This window comes from Nipponia nippon, unplaced genomic scaffold (assembly GCF_047370975.1).
Source record: "Nipponia nippon isolate SJK-2023a ecotype South Korea unplaced genomic scaffold, ASM4737097v1 scaffold_2, whole genome shotgun sequence".
Classification (NCBI taxonomy): domain Eukaryota; kingdom Metazoa; phylum Chordata; class Aves; order Pelecaniformes; family Threskiornithidae; genus Nipponia; species Nipponia nippon.
This window is the reverse complement of record NW_028262336.1, coordinates 47,673,007-47,696,171: the sequence shown is the minus strand read 5'-3', so window position 1 is coordinate 47,696,171 and position 23,165 is coordinate 47,673,007. Positions and strand designations below refer to the sequence as shown.

Here is a 23,165-nt window from a genome sequence, read left to right as displayed (position 1 = left end):
ATTGTTTCTCTGCTTTCCAGATGAGAAGCGCAAGAGACTATATTGCTAATCTAATACAGAAGGTGTTGCGATACATTGTGAGCATATCCTGCTCCAAAAGGGAGATATTGGGGCCCAGATTAATTCCCCCTGACTCTTGATGCTGGTTTGTAACTGAGATGCCCAAGCAAGGAAGACAGTGCCTCTATAAACCAGGGGCAGATACAGGCATTTTTAGAGCACGATCCTGGTCTTAGCAAGATGAACAACTCACTGACCCACAACATTAAGTAAAGAGCGAGTACAGGGGTTGTAGATACCTTTCTTATGTTTATAATCACAGTTAAGAGACTCATGTAACGGTCAGAGTACCCCCCAACCTGTGCTTTTTTGGCAACCTCTCTTTCCACTCCTTACCCTCCCTGCCCTCAAGGGCCTCTGCCCATAGGGAAGAGTCTGAGTGAGGGGGTGATCCTGCTGTACACCCAACATCGTTTTACTGTCACTTGCAGGGAAATAAATCTATGCAAAGGAAATGAGAACTATAATAAGTTATACAGCTCTGCTCAGATGTCCTGCACTCAAGATGTAGCTTTTTTGTTTCCAGAAACGTTTATTTTACTTACTGACTTCTAGGTTATTTTTCTTTTGAGCAATAAATATTCCATAACACCCAAGTTGTTTTAAACCTCTCTTCTAACAAAAAAAAAAATTAAATCTCCTGAGCCCTCTTGTTCTCTGAACAGTATTATACTGGATTAAAATTTCCAGCAGGCATTTTGACACATCTACATAAATGTCAATAAAATTAGAGCAATAAGGACCAATAAGAGAAACTTTTGAAAATCAAGATGCTTGTATAATGGTGTAAACGTGGACCTAGGTGGGGTTTGTGCCTGGTTTGGTTTGGGGCTTTTTTTTGACACATAGTTGTATAATGTTGGTGATGCTTGTTTAATAATGCTGCATTAATCCCATTCAGTGTCATCAGCCATTCTCCACCTCCTGTCTCAGCTCTCCCAGCTAGTTCAGAGAGCTCTAATTAAAAACATGTATTGGAAAATACTTAATTATTCTAGGTGCTGAATCAAAACAGACAAGCCACCCTGGCCAAAATATTTATCTTGTCTCTTCACCTCTCTGTTCATCGCAGACTGACCTGGGATCTGAGACAAACAAGCAGTCATTTTTGAACCGGTTTAACTCTTCAGCGTGGTATCTTGTGGCTCTTTTGCAGTAGGTATGCCTGTGGCTCTAATAACAATTGTAACTGTGTTAGGTTTTCTGATATTAGGCCTCAGCACTGTATATCTGATGCCATGTATGGGGACAAAACACACTTCAGAGAATAAACCTTTAAGTAACAAGAGAAGCTGTCTCTAACAAGCAAATGCAAGTGCCTGTATACCATATTCAGGATCTGAAGAACACTTCAAAATACTTTCTTCAGGACAGGTGCAAAACTCAGTGAAGTGGTAGGCTTTACTGCGTCCCTGTAACATTTGTGTCTCCTAATGTACACAGACATGGGTCTCTAGCGTTAACGATAGACTTAATGAACTGAGCTCCCATGGTTTCTTTTCTACAAGCCGAGAACTCCAGTTATGCCATGGTTTGTATTTCAGACACCTGAACGTCTCTGCATTGAATGTATAAGCCACATTGTTCAGAGTATATCTGAAAATGAACAGCAACAGAACAACTGTTTGGATTGCTGGAAAATAGGAGTAAGTTTCCTTGCGGATTTTGCTGCTACTCCATTATCCCTTATTGATGCAGGCACTCCTTTTCAGGTTGCTAACTACTAAGGGCATCTTAAGTCCAGTTATCTGACACCGAGCAATTGGTTGCCATGGAAACAGTGGGACATAGCTTTGGGCATCTTTTGGGCCAAATTTTAGGTGAAAGTCTCATTGGGAAAATTGTCATTGTGAGACAGCCAGGTTTTAAATCAAAGTCAAAGGATCTCAGCTTAACAAAGGCCTTGAGAGAGATGTGGCTGGCCTTGTCTCTTTTGATAACCAGGGACTTGTAACTAGCGGAAGAGTTGGGATTAGCCATGGATAAAGCAGACAAAAACACATACAAGGGACCTTGTAAAGAAGATTTTAAAAGAGATAATATGTCAAAGCATCTCCATACTGATGTAAGCAGGAAAGTGGTGGGGAGTGATGTTTGTTTGCATGCTTATGGTGTTTTATTACTGCAATTGCTAAGCTATGTGTAGACACTGTTTCCGCTATGCATTGCATTGGCTTTTCTGTCAGTTCCCCTGATATTATTGATAACAGCAGTATTAAAGGCATTATATTTCCTCTTAAAAAAACGAACACACACACACACACACACATTACCTTAACAGACTTGCTTTCTCAGTAAAGGACACATACAGCTTCATGTAGGTTAGAGTCTCCTGAAGTGCTGCTACATTTCAGCACACGTATGAGGAATCAGGGAGTTCACTCAGGCTGGCTTGAACAGATGGAACTGTAAGTCTAGTTGGGAAGTTTTTTTGTGCATTACCAAAACTCTTTTAATACTCTCTTGTTTCTGCACCTGCAGGAAATACTGTGTCATCTGCCAAAACCCAAATTTCAAGGATTAGCTAATAACATTTTCTTTGAAAAAGAGAGCTGATTCTTAACCAGTATCGTGAGTCTTTGAAGTCTCTGTAATCTATTTTCCCTGGCTGCTTTTAATGAGCCTTTGAATGTTACTCTGCAATTTCTTTTTTTTTTTTTTTTTTTTTTTTTTTTAATTTGGTGGGGGAAGGGAATATGCACACACTTTTCTCCAAAGAATTTAAGAAATTCATTATTGCAAATAACTTTCACAGCACCAGAACACTAAGTTATGCAGTATCCTTTGAGTGCATCTATGGTAAATAAATCACAGCTTTGCTGGATTCTCCATACCAGAGGTTAATGAGATGTAGAAGAAAATCCCAATTAACTCATATCTGAGTTTGGGTCTCTTGTCTTCATGTAGGCCAGCCATCAGTGGAGCTGCTTCTGATTCTCCTTGGTATCCTATTCTCTGCACTACTCTGTATTCTTTACGGGGTGACTACAGGTATGTCCATGCCATGATTTCAACAGCGTTTAGAAAATTAGCACAGCTAACCCTAAACCAGTTAGCTTTGGAATCTGTAACAGGTCAGGAGTGGCAGCATGGAGCTCAGCTGTGAGTTTTGTGTTAGGCTTTTGCAGTGGGTTTTACAGCTAAATTGTTGCATCCATGATACTAAACCAAAATAGCAAGCTCACTGATCTCCACATGGTGCTTCAGTCCTTGCTATGAGTGCAGACACAGCCTGGCTCGTCTAGCCTGACCTTCCCTTATTCTACATCAGCATAGGTAGCTCATTTGATTCCAGCGGAAATATACCTGACTCTCGCCCACCACCGACCAGACCCGACTTTCCTGAAGCCGGGCAGCAGCTCCTCGCCCCGGCTCGCAGCCCACTGCCAGGAATATGCTTGTCGGCATGTGCTGCGGTTGCACTGGCACAGCTGCACGCCTCGCCTCTCCGAAGCATGGCGGTCTCCATCCCCGACCCAGCCCAGCCACCTCCGAGAGGCATCCCAGCTGAGGCTACCGGGACGGAGAGAGAATGAGCCATTGATGGGCGTCTCAGCCTCACGAATCAAGGCTGCAATCCTACGTCAGGCATGTGGACCTGACTCCACATTTGCGCTCGAGTGCTGAACTTCATTCTGCACGCTGCTGTGCCTGGCAGCCCCAGCCTCCCTCCCCGTTTCTGTGCGACCGCAACCACAGGCTCACTGTCGATGCCTCCAGACAAGAGAGAACAGGCCCCAGCCTGCGCAATTTCTTCATTAGTGCTGCTTGAAGACATAATTAGATAATATGAGAGGGTTTTCCTCTTGCCAGCAGACAGAGTTAATGTACAAAATCTGAAGTAATAATTTTAAGTATATTGCAGCTCAACTGTAAACAGGAAAGGGCTGGGTTTTTTTCTGTACACAAGGAAGAGCGCCCATTAGGCAGAACACAGAAAGGGTAGATATCAAGGTGGGTAACTGTATATTTACCTTAAAATAAATGCAGACTCTAATGACATTCCATTATTTAACATGTTTCTGTATCTCTCTAAAACCCCAAAGATACCTTTTCAGTTTCTCTACCATATTTTTCTGGTTTAAGAGCAGATGACTAATTATGTTTCTATAAACTTTGTTTTCCCTTGAACCAGTAATCCCTTACTTCGTCAGACTTTTCCTATTATGGTTCATTGTCAGAGCACTTAAAATATTACTTGTTAGTTAAACAAAACAGGAAGCCAATTTGACTGGCCATAACGAGACCACAAGTGGTCTCAAACTAAAAATTATTTATATCAGATGAAGATTCTTCTTAAAAGCTGGGCTAGTGGCTCTGCCTCCAGCACCGGTACTGCCACATGCAGGAACTATTCAGCCTGCTCAAGGGTACAAGCCAGCCTTCACTGCTTTATGGTAAGAGTTAAAATATTAATGTTTAGGGTGCCTTTCCCTTCTGTTGGTGGAGGGCTGGAAGCACAGCCAAGCCACTGAGCGTAAAGCTATGCTTTTTGTCTCCATTGTGGACAAAGATGTGGAAGAAGGAATTAGCCCACCTACTAAGTAATTATTTATCTTTTGTTATTTTGATTTCTTTCAAAATCAAAGAGTTACTCCTGGCAGACAAACTTTTATTCATAATGGAAATCATACAGCTGGAAAGAGTACGTGCAGGGCAGCATGAGCTTTTGCATTTACTTGCCCCAATGGTCTTCAAACCTGATTTCCTCCCTTTTTTGCTATTTTGGACCCCTGGAGCTTGCCTAAAACCACTGGGGGATGGCTGGCATGAGGCGCTGCAAGGAAACCTGCGACATGGACCTACCCTCCTCTCTCAGAAATGCAATGCTAGCTTGGTCTCCAAGCAGCAGCCAGGGTCAAGTGAGATAAGGTCATGCCACAACACAGAAAGGTACAGGCGAGGCAAACGCCCACCCGACCAAACTGAAGTTCCTCCTCTTGGGGAGAAGCAGTGGCAAGTGTGGAGGCACTGACCTGAACTGACATGAACTGCAAGCTGGATTGACACCAGAATACAGAAACTTGAAATTACTTCCATGTTTAGACTGTATGATAGAATTAGGACGCATTCAGCGTGCAATCAGCACGAGCCAAATTATTTTGGGAAGCGTAAAAACGCGTGCTGTTAATACTGAACAAATGATCATCTATGGATGATGGGGTTTTCACCTTCTGTTCCCAATAAATCTTCCTTTCTCTACACTAGTGTTGCTCCCACTCTCCCGATACAGGCAAAATGTCAGCTGAGGTCAGCTGAGTCCTGAATCAAGACTGCAGACTTGGCTTGATGTGCACAAACCGCCTGATGCCAGCAGGCGAAATTAAAGAGAACAGGGAAAATAACCACAACGTGCAGGTTAAATCCCCACTGCTATCAAATCAAGTGCAATTAAGAAGTCAGAGCAACAAAGAGGGTGGATGGATCTCACGCTAGAAGTAAAACATCTTCTTTCTCCCCTCTGTTTCCTTTGAGTGGATTATATTTCTTTGTAAAGAACACAGTTTATTTTTGTCTATCTCTTCTTTTATCATGGTTTCTTAAGATATAACCACCTTTGTTAAGTTTTTGTCACCCTGAATGTTCCCACTTGCAACCATAGAGATCGAATTAACCACTTCCCTGCGTAGGCTGGAGGCAGGCTTCATTGCGCTCCAGCTGAGGTCACCAGCAATTCTGCCCCAGCAGAGCTCTCCTATATAAAACAGAGCCTGCCTTTAGTTTGAGGGCTTTGTCATCTAAAGAATCGCCCACCTGCCCTTTCCGAAGACGGAGCGGCACAGCCCACATGGTAGAGCCTAGCTTCCCTGAAGTCCGCCTCGGAGCTGGAGGCCACTCTGCTGTGCTGTGTTCTGGTATGGAGGCTAGGAAAGGCATCCCAAATGTCCTCTGCATAACTCCCTTCTTCTGAGGCAACAAACCGAGAATCAGTATTCTCTAGGATAACAGCATGGATACTTACACCCATCATATTAGGGCAGTTGGAACCATTTAGTGGTTTTTGGGGGGCACTGAAGTTTGCCAGCAATTCCTAATTTTGATTTGTTCTTGGATTTATTGAGCATTTATTGAGCATTCCTAACCATTATTATTTTTAAAGGCTTAAACGATAACAGTATTTAAACAGCTTTCTTTTTTTCTTTCTTGACATCTTCCAGAGCTAGCAGTCAATGGGATGTATGAATGTGAAACTAATATCAAAAGATATCAACAGAAATTACAGCTTTCGCTGCTCAGGGGGATGCTCCAGTGAGGATTTTTTCTAAGTGGCAATGCCAGACAGTAGTGATGGAAAACATTCAGTAGGTGTGCACTTAACATGAACTTGCTAGAGAGATAAGGAAGTTTCCTTATTAAAACAGACATTTCTTACTAATAAAATTCAATTAGCACGTCAGCCTTGACTTCAGGCACATTTTAAAGGAAGTGTCAATTTAATAATCACTCTTCAGTTTGAAATGTCATCCCTACTCTGATTACAAGTAAACTCTATAACAACTATAATTAAGAGAGTTTGGAGAAAGGGAGTTAGCTTGCAGTTTTTTAATTCTGTTTTGCCTGCACTGTATGATTTGCAGCACCATGCGGAGTCCAATTATTCCTTTTGCTACCGGTACCCGCGCTCCTGTGGACCCTGCATTTCCCCCACTTCAACCAGTGTCTAAAACAGTGGGGTCATAGTTTAAGAGTGAAAAGGTTTTTGCTAATACAAATATTAACAACTACCAGAAAGAGCTGCAGAGGGCTGGATCGCTGTAAGCTGGTGACAGTACACAAGTGCCTGGGGAAATCCAGTTGGACAGGAGAGAGAGATTAATGCAGAGAAATACTCACTGCTCTAACGCCCGTATGCGTCCTCGCCAGGAGGTGCAAGGGAAACAGCTCTCCTGTGAATCGTTAAATTCACCTTCTCAAAGAGCAGTGAGGAAAAAGGGTGCCCAGGCCCAGAGGACAAAAGAAAATTCAGACTGCACAGCGCTAGTGCTGATGGCAAAGGGGCAGCGACGGTGTATTTGTGAGCATTGCGAGAGGCTGCAGGGGCAGGAATGAACAGGGAATATTCATACCTGTACCTATCCATACCTATTCATGTAGCAGCTCCTAGAAGAGACTCGCCATCTCTTGCGTGCTTTGTCAACACTTGTATAGCTGATTGTGCCAATAAAGTCGTACGGAAGCAGGAACTAGAAGATGTGTGCCTCAGGATATATTGTCAAAAGCTAAATTACCAGCCTTTAGCCTGACTAAGCCATTCAAACAGAGCAAGCCACTTCAGCAGAAGTAGTTCCCAGCTAAAATCCTAATGTTTCATGTTTTGGACATGATCTTAACATTTTCCTGCTGAAACAAACTGTCAGGGCTGAGAGTCCAAAATAAGCAGGTCCAGACTCACAGTGAACTGCCCTGACTGTGCTACTTTCCTGCCTTATGAGCCTTTACCTTTAACATGGCCTTGGTGTGGTCAATGAACATCACTGTCGGGTGTAAGTGCAGAATGGCAGCTGAAACTTGAAGGGAGTTTCTGAACAAGGATACTTTTTGCTAGCCTACGTGGGTACAGGTTTGGTAATGTTCTGTCTGTGACATCTTTGCTGAGAATAAATAAGCGATGCACTTGGCGGGGGGGCTAGCATCGGCGATGATAGAAGCCACATTATGGTCAAAAGGCCACAACTTCATTAATATGATGCCTAAAGGCATCCTCCTGACAGCCGTGGAAAGAGGAGGAAATGACAATAGCCTACAGCACTCACCAGCCTCTCCTCCCTTTCTGGCGCTGCAGAACAAGACGTACTGCAGCAGGCCAGAGCAGCCCTGCCAAACCGGGTGAGATTGCCTAATCCCACCTCCCTGCTCCCTGCAGCTCGCTGCAGCAGGGAACCAGATTCCTTCTCATCTGCCAGTGGTCCTGCCCTCTGTCTCCAGGAGCAGGAATGTTCCCTAGCTGGTGTCGCTGTACAATCACACCTCAGCAAGGATATCAGCAGAAAATGCAAGCCAGGGATGAATACAGCTGTGGTGCAGGGGCGGGAAGCTGCACAGCAGCTGCTGTGGGTTATGACCAGGTGCCTGCCTGCCACCAGCAGCACTGGTGAGAGGTCAAGCACAACCTTTCTTCTACCCTTTTTTCCCCACTCTTCCACCCCCACATTGCCTGTGCCTCTGAAGCAAACCATCCCACAGCCTTTCATTGCCATGGGTGAAAGCCAATGCCATCCACAGCAGCATCCCAACCTAAATTTACAGCAAGCAACGCAGGGAATACAGCTCACACCCATGCAAGAAGGCAGTACAGTCCAACAGGAGGCTTTTCCTGCCATAAATAAATACATAAGGAACTGTTTCACATACTCATCTCTGTTCATGACCAATATTCTTTCTGACACATCTGTCTCCGAGGTCTGTGTTTCTTGAAATCTGTTGATGCAGAAGGTTGGTCCAGGCCGATGTGTTCACAAATTAATACCCCGGGGAATACTCTTGAGGTTTAACTTCAGCCCAGGGAAGCTGTCCTCCCTGGGCTGCCCCTGCAGTCAGCGCCGAGGCACAGGCCCCTCCGAGGGGCACTTCAGAGTTGAGGCCCAATTTTAAGCACTCAAAATCCCACATGGAAGAATTTTTTCCTCTGCTTTGGGTACAGAGAGAGCCTCCAGACACCCATCCCCCGAGGCTGAGTTTAACCTTTGAGACGGCTCCCTACTTACTACATCTGCTATTGAACAGACACACCAAGAGCAATCCTGCAGGCAGCCGAGAAGCTGCTGAATTTGGATTTGCACCACCTGATATTACTGATGAAAAACAAATTACAGGTGTGTGATTGGGGCAAGGCGTTACCTGCCCCCCCAGCACCTGCAACGATAGGAGCTGTATTCTGACCAAAGGAAAATGAGATGTCATCTCCACCTGCCTGGTGGAAAGTGCCGGCACCCCACATCCAAGCTGTGTACGGAGTCTGTTCTGTTTGCAATGAAAAACTAAGAAAAATGGCACATCTACACTTACGGAGGGAAGGACAGAAGTGCAACAAGGCCGCCACAATGAAGATATGCTCCCTATGGTGGAGATGCACAGACTTGGCAGGACCTGCCTCCTTTAAAGAAGTTTGCTCATGTGTGGCTTTGGCACTGTGGGCGTCTCATGCTGCTACATACAGAAGTCACACAATTGTCACGGGACGAGTAGCGTCCTGAAGGCGAGCTGTACCTTTCCAAGCCTGGAGCAAAGGGAGAGACCGTGGAGCCTATGGTAATGTGGAGTAGTAATAACAGACTGAGAAAAGTAAAGGAAGAGCAAGCGCTGGCTTCTGGTAGCTTTGCTGAGGATGAGTAGGGGTATGCTGCAGGAACCAAGGCGTTGTTTTCAAGGGAAGGATGAGCTGCACAGCTCCTGCCCTACCTGAGCTGGTCAGACATTTCATGCAGCCAGGAGGCTGTGATAAGTCGCAGTCTAAACTCCTGCCTCTTGCAGCTTTTACCTGTTACGAATGGCCCGCTCCAGCAACTCGCTGGGTGCCTGAGAGAGGCAGGGCGAGCACCTGAGCTGCTTTCCTCAAAGGTGGCTCCTGCCCCTGCCTGGCTACAACGCTGCTTCCAACAGGTTTGACTCCTGTGGTCCTTTTTTTGTGATCCCACACCAGTTTGGACGGCTGCTGCTTTTTCTGGAGCATTAAAACTGAACCGCTCCCTCTCCCTTTATGAATCTCAAGTGAAATATTAAAATACCTTGCAGTGGCTTATAATGTGCCATGACTCCCACAGGTGGGAAGAGCAGTACAGTCTGTGCTCCATTACCAGGGCTAAAAGCCACCCTGCTGCGGGGGAAACTCAGGAGTACAGGGTACAAATGCCCCAGCGGTTTTAACAGCAGCTCCACTTGGGTCCAAGAAATATTTTTAGTACTGCTTGAGCGCTGCCCCTGGGTCTGCGATGACTCTCAGATCCCTGCCCGCTCCCACTGGGTTGCACCCAAACTTTGGGCGCCCCGGGAGGTGCGGGGAGGTGGCGCGGAGGCTGGGGCAGGCAGCGGCAGGCTCTGTGCCCTCCTCTCCCGCCGAGCACAGGGCCGGGGCTGCCCATTTCAAGCCGAGTTAGAAACTTGAGCTCAAGACCTCAGTGCTCACTCTGCGCGGTGGAGTGTTCCCCTTCCCACAGGCACCGCATGAAGGCACGTGAACTGTCCATACCAAAAGCCAGCAGCAGGGCCAGCAAAGTTTATCAGCTCAGACTTCGAGCTGTACAAACAGAACCACATCCACCCTCGGGACCTAAGCTTGTCCCAGGAGCAGGTTGCTGCGCCCACAGAGCCCGGGATGCGCGTACCACCGGGCTGGCGGCGACGCTCTCCTCGGTGCAGCTATCTGCAACTCAGGTTATTTGACCAGAGGTAACTGAAAGCCGCCTGTATGTGGTCACGTAATGACAGACTGCATCGCTACACACGTGCGCAAGGGTAACAAGCTAAGGGCAAGCGAGCGCACTCAAGCTAACATTTCCAAACTGTGGGATGCCTGCATTTGCAGTCGCTCGGCTCTCCTTTGACAGTAGCTCTTTCTGTGGTATCTGCTCTGTGTATTTACCACTAATAATTTACAGTTTACGTTCAGATTTCATGCCTGTTCGTTAGGCTTTCGGGCATGTACGTAAGCAAGCTCAGCTGTCCTGCCTCAGAAGCAGTCCTCCTTGTCCGACGGGAACCCGGTTTTCCCCGACGCCCCCTAAGAAGCCGGGTGCCCAAGTGCACCAACCTGACTTTGGAGGGTGCCGTATCCTCCGCGGCGCCCGGAGCGGTGACACCAGCGGGCGGGCGCCAGCCTCCTGCCGCGCTCGGCCCTTGCCGACTTGGGTCCCCTTTTGCCCCTCTCGGCATCTTTTCCTTCTTCTTCTTTGCACCTGAGCAGCGCTCCCGCGGAGGGGAGGCGGGCTGGGGCTGGGGCGCTCAGAGGAAAGGAGTCCTTCCCCGGTCCTCCCCGGCACGGCACGGCACGGCACGGCACGGCACGGGGGGCCCTGCAGCGCCTCCCCGCGGCGGCGGCCGCTCGGCACCGCCCCGGTCCCCGGCCCCGTCGCCGGCCCCCGCCCCGCCGCTCTCCCGGGCGGGAGGCTCGGCGGCTCGCTCCTCCTGGCGGCCGCGGGATTCCTCTCTCCGGGTTTTCGGGCCGCCCCTTCACACCCGCCGCCGGAGCGGGACGGCGAGCGAGCGAGCGAGCGAGCGAGCGAGGCGGCGCGGATGCGCCCCGGCTCCCCGCGGCGGCAGCGGCGGCGGCGGCAGCGGATGCTCGGCGGCGCGGCGGCCGCCCCGCAGCCCCGGAGCCCCGCGCAGGCAGGGAGCGAGGAGGCGATGAGCCGCCCGCCGGCGGCCGCCCGCGAGTGACGGCGGCGGGGCAAGGAGCGGCGGCGGCGAAGAGGAGGAAGGCAGCGATCCCCGCCAGTGCCCGCGGGAGCCCGGGAGAGCCCCGGCCGAGGGCTCGGCCATGCCCTTCGCCAAGCGGACCGTGGAGCCGCAGCGGCTGTGCCGGCGGCAGCCCGCCGCCTCCGTGCTGGAGGAGAGCTGGGGCGCGGAGCCGCCGCCGCCGCCGCGGGACCCGCCGCCGGAGGAGCCGGGCGAGGGAGCGGAGGCGGCCGGCGGCGGGGAGAGGGAGGCGGCGGCGGTGCTGATGGTGCTGGACCTCTGCTCGGTCAGCAACGTGGCCCTGTCGCGGATCCTCCGGCAGCTCTCCGACGTGGCCCGGCACGCCTGTACCCTCTTCCAGGAGGTCGAGGCTGACATCCAGGGCACCCACCGCCGCGTCCGGGCGCTGCACGGCCGCATCGCCGGGCTGCAGGGGGCCGTGCGCGGCCTCGACCCCAAGCAGGAGGCAGTGCGTAAGTACCGCGGGACGGGGCGCACGGCGGCGGGGGAAGCCACCCCCCGGCAACCCGCCGCGCAGAGTTGGGGGCCGGAGCCGGTGCGAAGGGAGCCCCGGCGGCAGGGTGGGGAGCGGCCGGGCCGGGAGAGCGCGGGTCGGGTCGGGTCGGGTCGGGTCGGTGGGCGCCGCCGGGCGCCGCGGCGATGCCGGCGGGAGGGATGATGTCAGCGGTTTGTGCCTTACGTAAGGAGCTGGCTGGCGGGGCTCTCGGGGCGCATCTTCTGCAGCCAAGGGTTCGGCCGGGGAGGGGGCCGAGGTTCGTCTGCGGGGCCCCGGGGGGGATGGGGATGTGCCCCCGTCCCCGGGCGTCTTTGGGCTTTCTCCCTTTGCCGGCCTGTCCCCCTTCCCGGATAGATTTGTCGTCCCCCTAGAAGTGTCTCTGACTTCCCGATCAAAATTTTAAGCTCTTAAGTAGAAATAATAAAGCTGCTTCGTCGTTAGCCAACTTTTGGGGCCATAAAATAAGGAAGTTTGGTTAATGACTTCTTTCTGTTTAAAGAGTGGCCCTGAAGAGCCGGGGGGGGGGGGGGAGAGGGGAGGGAAGAAAAAGATCAAGGCAATACGCGACTTGTGTTACGAGTAGTAAGCGCTTGAATCCTGCTTCTTCTCCACCCAAACTATAAAAGCGGTGACAGGCTCCGTAGTCCGAACAGCTGCTGATTTCTGCTGAATATGGCTCGTGTTCACAGCAGTGTAATGATTTTGTACTCTCACTGGTGCGTACGCTTCCCAAGCACTTGTGAATATGTATGTTTTTTTGATAGGTAGGGCTGTGGATTGAAAGTCTGGAATAGCAGAGATTGGTGTCAATCCTGTCCTCTTAATATCTGGTTTAGGAAAAGCAATGGCTTCAAAGGAGAATTTGGCTTAGTTTTTGCCTTCTGCTGTTCCCCTCTGAATCCCGAGTACCTCCAGTGAGTGCAGTGAAGTGAATTTACACTGGGGTAAATGAGAGCATGCCCTCTTCTATGTGTTTTTAATGAATATGCTATTTAAAAAATCATGCTCTGGGCTTTCTCCCTTTTGGAGCGGTGTGGAAATGTAACTAACTTTTCTAGGATCAGTGAAGCTGTACTGATTAACAGAATCAAGTCTTAAGTCTTCAGCGGTATTTAAACTAGATCCTCGGCAGCTGTAGACTGACTTTGCTGGTGATACATTAATATACATCAACTGTAGATCAGACCGAGGGAGGCTTTCTGTGGTTTCAGGACGGGTGTGTAATCAGAGCAGAGTGCTGGGCTGTGATTGGAAACTGTGGTGAGAAGGAGGCTTGGCCGATGTAGTGAGGGAACTGTCGGAGGAAATGAAACTCCTTGTATCACATTCGCATCTGTAAGTCTTTTGAGCTGAGTAACTGTGGGTATATACTAATGTAAGTGAGAGCAGAGCTTAGCCTTTCTAATCCATACAGCTTTTTTTCTTTCTGCATTGTGCAAGTGCAGCTTGTTTTCAAATCACAGTGCAAAACCTTGATATTATAGCACAGTTATGTCATGTGCTTAATTAGAGAGTCTAGCTTTACCCCTGTGATGATAAATACAGAATCTGCTGCTTTGCTGTTCTTCTGTTTCCTTTTAAATCCTTCTCTAGGAGGGGAGAGACTTTTGGTCATGATCTTCCCCGTGTCGGGCTGCTGTTCCTCCTCCCCCCTGTACACAGCACAACGTACAGCGCAGTGCCGCTGATAGGGCTGCAGATGTCCCTCGGTCTGGCCAGCCACGGGCTCCTCCACGATGCCGCGCTTTGCCACTACCCACCCTCCCGTAGGTGTGCGCCTCGCCTCCAGCTACACAGCTGCTTGCAGGCACATTGCCCGGTCCTCATTGCTTCTCTCCATGCAGCGCTGTGCCACATGTGCTTCTAAGGTGAAAGTCTCCACACTGACCCAATGCGCATGAGCAGTCAACTTCTTTGCGTGCTCCGGCTGCTTTTATTCCCCATCCAGTGTTGGACCAGCGCAGCTGCATTTGCATAGCGCTACGTCTGGGACCTGGAGCTGACCTGCACCATTCTGCACATCTTCTCCTCGCATCCCCCAAATCTATACACATCCACAGCAACCTCTGCCTTTGGCCTCCGGACTGCTCAGTGTTCCCAAGGGCCAGATAAAACTGCCTGGCAGGAAACTGCCCACCCTCACTGTAGTGTATAAGGATAGTGTGCTTTCTCCTTTCTGGGCTGACACCTCCTCCTTCGTTATTACTTTCAGCAAGACTATGCTAATGTTTGTTTTAAGCATGAAGTGCCTACACACTTCACTCCTGACAGTATTCCGCTCACTGCACCCAGTTGGTTTTTTGAAACCAAGGATGCAATCGCAGGTGGTCACAGGTTTGCTCAGGACCTTACCAGCATCACATTAAGGCATACTGACTTCTGCCTCCTGTGGCAAACATGGGAATGGTGAGGTGGCCGCTGGGCTGGCATTTGGCTGTCCAGCCCAAATGCCACATCTAAGAATAACTCGGAACTGGCTGGAGGTTTGGACTTGCACCGCAAGGAACAAGTTGGTGATGGGCATGCAGCCCTTCACCCGTGGCATGACTGTAATGGTCGCATTGAGCTTGTTGCATACCAGGAGTCTGGAGGTGCTGGGCTGCTTGGCGCATTGACCAAGATGCCAGGTACTGGTATGTTGGCATCACAACAGTGCAGCCCAACCACACATTTTTTAAGTACTCAGTTTAAAACTACTAGGCTATCTTGCCACAGCAAGACATTCTTGATATTCTAACACCAAGTGCAGCACAGTGATTTGAGAATAACGCTACCAGACATGCCCTAGATACTGAGCTGTGACATTGGAAGGCCTTTTTCTCCGTGCCTTGTAAGCCAGCTGGATTCCGAGATTCCCTTGTGAAGGCACAGGCTGGGTGACGAAAAAGGAAATAATGGGCTAACGCCATCTCAGGAGCTACTGGAGCCAGTGGTTAGAGGGGCTTCCCTACCCCCATTCCTTGGTAATTGCAGAGATGATACCAAGGGGAAGGGGAGCAGGAAAGGAGCTCTCTTGAAATTAGCATATTGTACAATTTTGCGTACTAATGTTGAATTTTATATTGAAAATTATGTATTGTTGTATTCAAATAAAACATCTATGTTTGGTTCAGGGAATGTTAACAGAAAATTGAAATTAATTAAAACTGGCATTTTTCCAGTATCACTATTGCTGTCATTTTCGTAAGGCCGTAATTTTTCTCAGCTCTGTTGCTATTGAAGTAGTAAGCATTTGCAAGGCTGGGTATGCTTTGCTTTAAGAAAAGAACTTAAACTCCTCTGCTGAGCTACTGGTAAAGGTACTTACCTATGTGTTGCTCTTTTGTTTTTGCCGCTGTTCAGAAAGCATGATTGGAAAATCTTGTTAGGCAGAATAAAGGACTGATTCTGGGCAGTCGCAAGCAGGTCATCTTCAAAAACTCAAGGTCCCTCGCCTCCGCCTTCCCAGATGCTGCTTGTCCTTTCATCTTTCTTATAAGCCTCTGGCCAGCTAGCATCTTGCAAATATGAATCCTTTCCCACCCTCTGACTGGAAGAGAAACAAGGGTGAGAAATGTTTTGCTCCTCAACTCCTGAACTAACTACTTTGCCCTTCTGCCGCTCCAAGTACTTTGCTGTGTTTCATCACGAGCAGCTCCAGGGACTGCTTCTAAAGCAGAACCATGTGGGAATAACATGACTGTTGTCAGTCTGGCTGTTGCTTAGAGTTTTCTTATTGCCAGCAAGAGAACCGAGCAGTGTGGTACTGCCCAGTTTTATTATTAGATCCTTGATTATCTTGGTAAGACAGAAATGTAGGAGAAGTGCTGGATTTGTGCGTAGACTTGGGACTCGGTGCCTCCGTTATTATTTGGAAAGATGATTTCTCAGTCCAGGGGACTACAGATCTGGCAGTCTAAGTGGAATATTGTACTTTTCAGAAACTGGTGATGTAAGCCATCTTGCTTTCTGAATAATCGGCAATGACTGGGCAGCAGATTTTGAAAGCCCTCATTAACGAGATCCTCTTTGCACCCTGGCGTCCAGGAGAATTCCACACATTCCAGGCTTTTTTTCTGAAAGCATCGATGTGTTACCAGTAGCCAGTCTTTCTAAAAGCTGTATCGTTTCCAGCGGTTGCCTGCTGTATCTTCATTGCTCCACTTTTCCGTTCCTGATTTTCCTACGTGCTTGCAGTTAGCGATACAGCCGCTTAGAAGTGTGGGGATCTCCCGTGTTACTCTGCTCTTCAGAGGCCCCCGGATCTCTGCAGTGAGCTCCCCTGTAGTTTTTTTCTTCTTTCCTGAAGTGTCAGTATTGAGATAAAAAAAGACAGCTGTGAGCTGATTCTTTATCATTTTAGGCTCTGCATTAATTTATTCCGTTTCATTGAAGTCGGTTACTGAGAACAGCCTGGCTAGTTTCACTTTTGCTTTTAGTCTCTTTCATTGTGCTTTTTAGGTGGTTTGGTTTTGATTTTGTTTGGTTTGGGGTTTTTTGTTTGGTTTTTTTTTTGTTTGTTTTTGTTTTTACACATTGATACAATGCTCTTCTGTTTGGGTTTTGAGCACTGCAGGGAAATGTTTAATCCATTGGAAGGTTTTTATGTGCCTTCTGCCACAATCCTACCATTTTTACAAAACATATGTTGGACCCAAGGCTCAGCAGATAATGCCTCTCCTCCTCCTTGACTTAACATCCCGAAGTCTCAGTTGCTGCTTAAGATATCGTTGCGTCGTAAGGCTGTCCCAGGCTAACTTTTGGTGAGCATACTTGCAGAGATCTTCAGGCAGGTGTGTAAGACCTTAAGAGTCAGTGCCATCTTGAAAGAAAAAAAGAAGCAAGTGCAAGTTGGGTAGATAAGTGTTGCACTTTATCCCAGCTTCACCAAATCCTAGAGAATTTAACGTGCCATTTTCGTTATGTGGATTTTCCGTTGTGCTGAGGCACAACTGTAGACCTCCATGGGTTGGATACATTTACATTAAAATATCTGTGATACTGCTGGAGACAAATCAGAATTGATTTCTAGCTTCCCCTAACTCTGTATTTTGACAGTGTATGAGCATATCTAAGTGTAAAGGTAGTTATGCTTTTAGAGATACACTCTAATGCAGCCTGGGGAACATGAGGCACAAGGATATATTCAGAGCTCCCTTTCTATATTAAAATCATATTAATTGGCAAATCCTTGTTGGGTGCAGAATAAAATCTCCAAAGAAAAGCAGGGTTGTACGCTGGATGTCGTAATCCATTGCCTTCAGCTTTGTGTCCTGCACCTGCCCAAATCGAATGACACAGCCTCTTCACTTGTCCTTTTGGAAATGGAGAAGGGCTTTTGGCTTTACTTGCCGGGTGTGGTTTTTTGGTTTTGTGCTGGTTGCTGCTTACTCGTTCGTGTTAGAGAACTCGCCTCTCTGGTGTACTTGACTGTAGTTTGCCCATGAATGCAAATAACCCAAGTTGTGGGTGTGGGAAAGTTGGAGAATTTCTTCAGTGCTTGGCTTCTTGTAAATGCAGAGGGTTGGTGGCAAGTTAGCGGAGACCAAAGGAAGAAGGGGGAGGCCAAAGCACTGGCTTTCCTGCTCACCTTTACTGCTGTCAGAACAACAAAGGAGCAGAGGAAGAAAAACCTGCTCACTTAAGGATCTCATCCCTACCTTACCATAACATTAGCCAGAGCACCATTAGCTAGAGTACCGTCATTTAGAAAAAGATTCCTTATCTTTGTTTGCAGGATGGCAATAGAAGACCTTTTACACAAGAACACAGCCATTCAGAGGCTGGCTTGAGAAATTTTTTTTCTCATCCATTTAGTGTGTGATAGAAGGTAATGGGATGGAATTTGTCAGGTGGCTTTGGCAGGGGTGTAATGCTTTGGAAGTTGGGGTTGTCACCTTCAGTCAGGTTGGCTTGTGGAAGGCAGACTCTGGCCTCTTTGCAGATAAAAGCAGAGTGTAAAATCCTTTGTCTTGCCAAGGTCGGTGAGACTCTTGGAAGAAAACCTCAGAGAGCCCACTGCTCAGGTAGACCCACTAGCCTTTATCTGGCACAGCCTGGTAACAGATGAATAGCAGACAGCTGTGGTTTCCTCTGAAGCTATTCCCTGTTACATAGATGTAAATCTTCAGGAGTTTTGCTGAATCTCATTTACTTGGTCTTCCAGTGCTGTAGCATAGAAGGCCTTTGCTGTTCTACAGTTCCTTGCTTTTCATTCCACAAATAGCACTTAAACTAATGTAACAGGTTTGAACTGTTTGGGGGTTTTGTTGCTAGATGGAGAGCCTGCCAGTTGAAAGGCCTGATATCCCAAAGTATTCAAAGCTGGGTTCCCACCTCTCCTCAGCTATATAGCTGTGTAATATCATAATCATTAGTGGAACTTCTTTCTGGCTCATACTCAAGAGCCAAGCAAGGTTTTTCAGTGTGTTTATTAGAAATCCTGGTGGAATTGGCTTAACTCCTTTAAGACCAATGAGGTCTCCTTTACACAGGAGTAAAACTGCAGAGAAAATAGAATCAGGCCCGTAAGCGACTTACACTTATTGTGGATCTGATGGCTTAACAGAAATACTTCCCACAGCCCCTTTAAAACTCCATGCTCCTATTTAAGAGCCTTTATAATTTAATGTATGTGTTCATACAGAAACATAAGATGAGTGTTCCAGTGAAATCAATGGAGTCATTCCTACTTTTGGTTAGTTCCCCTGCTGATACAGGAGAGATCTGAAGATTAAGAAATAAGTGGACTCTGATAACTTATTGAGGGCATGGGGAAGTCATTCACCTGGTGATTCACGTGCAAAGAAGATGGTAGTTGCCATTTATGAAAGATGAAGGGCCTGGAGTGTTTCCAGAAAACTCTTGCATAGTTCTCAAATGTCCTTGGACTGAGGGAAGGACTTGCAGGAAGCAAACATAAATATCCAGCGTAACGGTGCCACTCAACTGCTGTTCTCGATCAGCAGAATCAGGTTTTGCTGACATTTCTTACGTAGGTTTCCCTGTTCTGTGGCTTCCGTTTCAAGGATCAGATTATGGCTGGTCTGGCAGAGATATACAAAGGTGGAGAGAAAAGAGGGCAGCCAGCCCTTACTGCTCCCTGGCACGAGCTGGTCCCAACCTCTCCTTCTCCGTTCTGGTGAAGGCAGGCTTCTTAAGCGTGGCTGTTTAAAGCCTGCACCCGGCTCTTCCTCTCTCCGAAGTGACTGAGCAAAACAGACTGAGCACGGGGGAGCACTGGCTATTTTAAAGAGCCCCTAATCTGACACATTTCCTTCACACATACCTAGACATGTTGCACCCAAATCAAGCAGAGACCCCCAGGGAACTCTTAAAACCAATGTTATGATCCCCAAAGCGGGGAAAAAAGTATGACCAGCTGGTGTGAATAATACACATATGCATTTTAAAAGCATCGTTGCAGGGTTGTGTGGTCTTCTGAGTCAGAGAGCTTGGATTTTCAAAAGCTGCTCTTTCCAATCACTTGGCATCTCCATGTAATCGGAGGCTGACATCAGACCCTCAACTGGAACTACTTGAGCTATTAGGCTGTGAAGAGCAGAAACTCTCTGTGTTTCCGAGTGTGTATGCGGGGGGAAGGTTTTTTCACTTCCTTTGATGTATTAGCATCAAGAGAGGGAGTCTTCACTTCATTCCTAATTGCTTCTCGTCTTTGAATTTATATACCAATATGTAAGTAACTGCAAAGGGAGATAGCAGAATTTATAAAAAGTTCAAAAAGGCAGGGCTTAGAGCATCATTAAAATAAAAGATAGCATACAGTGCGTGCTGTTTTTAGCTGAAATATCTCCCTAGAATACTTTCCATTTACATTCTCATTATATCTAACTGTGTCTAATGCACTGCTTAGTTTAACAACTGGCATGTTTTTAGGGTAGATTTTATAGCAGATATACACCCACTGTGTTCTTAACTCAGGACTTTAAATTGCAGTATCTGTATTGGACAATCTTTTCTTATACCTTCTTGGCTGAAGGCAGGAAGAAAGCAATAGTGATGGGAACCTAATTAAGCCTGTGGTTTAATTACACCAGGAGCTGTGTGCTTGAAATGCTGCTGGATTCAATGAGTGCTGCGTGGCACTGCCATGTTAAGTCTCAGCAGAGAATGACATTTTTTTTTTTTTTTTTTAATAGGATCACTGTAATTCTTACAAAGCCACCGTGGTTTTCTCTTTCTTTTCAGCTGCCAAGGCAGTTGGACTTTGAACTACAGCCGCTCTGACCAAGTCCCTGAGAAAGTTCGGAGGAGCCGTCTTGCTAGCGTGTGCATGTGATTAAGGAGAATGAGCATAGGGCGGTGTGTTTGTGCTATAAATATGCATGGCTTGTTCAGGCCTCTGCAGCTTTTCCCCCTGCCTTCTCAAGGTTTTTTTGTTAGCTTGACAATGTTTGAAAAGACCTTTAAGTTCGCCTGGACGGAGGGCAAGTTGGGGGGAAAAGGCGCTGATCCTTCTCCTTGAAGATGTGTGTATCGGGCTGCAGAATCAGTGCATTTTTAGGAGTGAAATATGCGGAGTGCACTGAAAAATTCCTCTGTGTGCACAGGCTTTGGATTGCTTTAAGGGCAAAACTGGGCTCCCTGTGCATGGTGAATTTTGCCATTTTTTTGTTGTTGGTTTCTTTTGCCCCCGCCCCCCCAAGGGTATTACCAAGCGTTGTTCTCTTCAGATGGTCTTTGACTGCATGTGATTGCAGAAATCAGATCAGAATATGCAGCAATAACTCACTGTGATGCTGACAGGCAAACTTTTTGTAAGATGGTATACATGTTTCACTGCATCCAGTATTTAGTGAGATATGATAAGGGGCAATTTGATTTTAAGTGAAACGAGAGATTAGTTATGATTAAATACTTATCATGCAAATCAGAGTGGGTCCAAAGAGCAGATAGTACCCAGCTCCATTTTTCCTCCCTGTAAGGTTTGTTTATGTACTTGCAGGAAAAAGAGGGGCCATTTCTTGGCATAGACATGGTCTTTTCTTTGGTGAAGCGGCTTTTCGTGAAGTGTTGTGTACAGGAGGATAGTCAAGAGATGTACATTAATTAATTTCTCAAAAAGAGAAGCATGTATCATGGGTTGACCACTTACTTTCACATGTTCAGCTCTTACCCTGTAAGCTACATAGCTCTGCACAGTCCAACTTTTGAATGCAAGCATCTTTTTTTTTTTTTTTCCTCCTTGTTTTTTGAGGGGATGAATTCCTCACGCTTATCCAAAACCTATTCTGGCTGCACAGTGCAGCTTCTGCTGCTCTCGGCTGTGCTAAATGCAGTTCCTCTGGCCTTCCTGGACCCCAGCCGTTAACATCATCACAGGGGCTCCTATCTCAGCATGCCGAAGAAATCCAGCCTCGCCTCCCATATTCACTCTGTTCCCCTGCAACAAGTATTGCTGCAGGAACCTGAAATCTTGGTCTCTGCAGCAAATTGCCTGAAGTCTTGCACACGGTTAGCATGCCAAAGTTAAATTTTCCCCATAGGATGGATTATTCTGACAACACCATTTTTAGCCTGGTTTCTTATTGAAACAAGTATTAAGGAATAGCACGCTCCGTGCATGTAGAGCACGGGAGGGGGTGGGCGTGCCTGTGTATCTCACACCAGCCATTCAAAAATTTTGTATCTGTAATTCAGCTACAATTTCAACTACATTGCCACGGTGTAGAAATCATAAAAGAGGCTGCCAGGTAAAGGAGAGAACAGACTATTCCTGCTGCATTTGAAGGAAGGGCTTGTTCTTTATTAGACACTAGAAAATCCACTGGGGAAAGAATCCCATATAAATGTTGCAGCCCAATAAAAAAAAGTGCTCCAGTTGGAGCTCAGATTTTCTTCAATGTGAAAGTCAGTCCTTTGCATGACATAAAAGCTGGAGAAAAACAGGCTTCATTAGTTCTGCTGCTTGCAAAACTGCTTGTTCGTATTCCTCTTTCCCCTCTAGAATTACTGATTATTTCTTTTCAATTTTAATCTTTTTTTTTGGAAACTTATGCCTTGAATGACTTTCATTTTGGGCCATCCTATCCTTTGCTCCTCTTTTCGTGACAGTTTCGCAGGGGATAAGCTATGCTTTTACCTCTGTATTAATGGTAAAGGCAAACCTCCCTCATTGTGAGAAAGAACAGTATTAATTTTTACGACTGTGGTTTATTCTCCATTGATTATCTTTAATGTGATGCTGTCTTGTTCAGTTAATAAACTACTGATAACCTGCTAAGATTTAATTAACACCCTCCCCCAAACATAACCTGCTTTTAATAGATGTTGTAAATGCATTCAATGTGCCTGGCACATTAAAATCACTGGTTTAAGTTCCTTTACTTTCAAATTGCACTCTAGCTGAAGTATATTTTGTGGCAATCATCTTGTCATTACTCTGCTAATAGCCTAAAATAAGTATCACTACTTCATGACTTCAGCAATATTTTTTTGGCCTCTGTTACAGCTGCCACAGGCTTGATTCAGCCTTGGTGCGCAGACAGGGGTTGGATAAGCTGTGTTCTGGACAAAATCCTCCCAATGGAGACTAGGAAGCTCACCTGAAGATTCACTGTTAATTCTCCATCGCCTTTACCTGGTGTGAATCGGTTCCCAGAGCCCACAAGCTGTCCCTTTTTAAGCCAGAATGGCAAAGCAATGCTAGTCTGCACGCAGATGGCTCCAGTTTCATTCTTGCTCACTCCTGGGCCAGCTGACATAGCCAGGGCAGGGCTGTGGGGCCGGGCCACTGCCTGGGGCATGGGGCTACCCAGGCAGCAGTATGTCTGCTATCAGCCAGCAAGGCAGCAGGGCTGCGGTAAGGTAGCCGTGTTGTACAAAGAGATGCGCAGTTGCCAGCCACGTGCACCATGCACCACAGTGCTCTGGACCAGATCTGTTGGAAGGAAGCTAGCTGGAGCACCTGGGAGGTGAGCTAGGATGGCAGTCTTGACCATGGGCTGACCGCAGATGAGGCTGACCGCCTGTGTCTGACAGAGGAGGAGGAGAGAGGCCGAAGCAGAGCCACAGGACCTGTGCTCAGAGTTCCCCTTGACACTTGGCCGCCTGTTTAAAGTACGACCCAGGGTATTTACCCCATTTGCACTGTAAACTTTTTTTGGGACCTGTGTCAATACATGCAAAATTTACAGGGCTGTTCTATATCAGATCCAACGATAAAATCATCTGCCTACAGGTATGTTATGGAAATGAG

General features: G+C 47.3%; 1 protein-coding gene across 2 annotated transcripts in view; it reads left to right on the top strand.

The window, feature by feature from the left end:
- Positions 1–11,393: 11,393 nt before the first annotated feature.
- Positions 11,394–23,165, top strand: part of NHS (NHS actin remodeling regulator) — a 260,049-nt gene continuing 248,277 nt past the window's right edge. For both annotated transcript variants that reach the window (XM_087756308.1, XM_087756307.1), the window contains exon 1: positions 11,394–11,924. In XM_087756308.1, the coding sequence (XP_087612434.1) occupies positions 11,534–11,924 (391 nt within the window). In that variant the 5' untranslated portion in view covers positions 11,394–11,533. The remainder of the gene's footprint in view (positions 11,925–23,165) is intronic.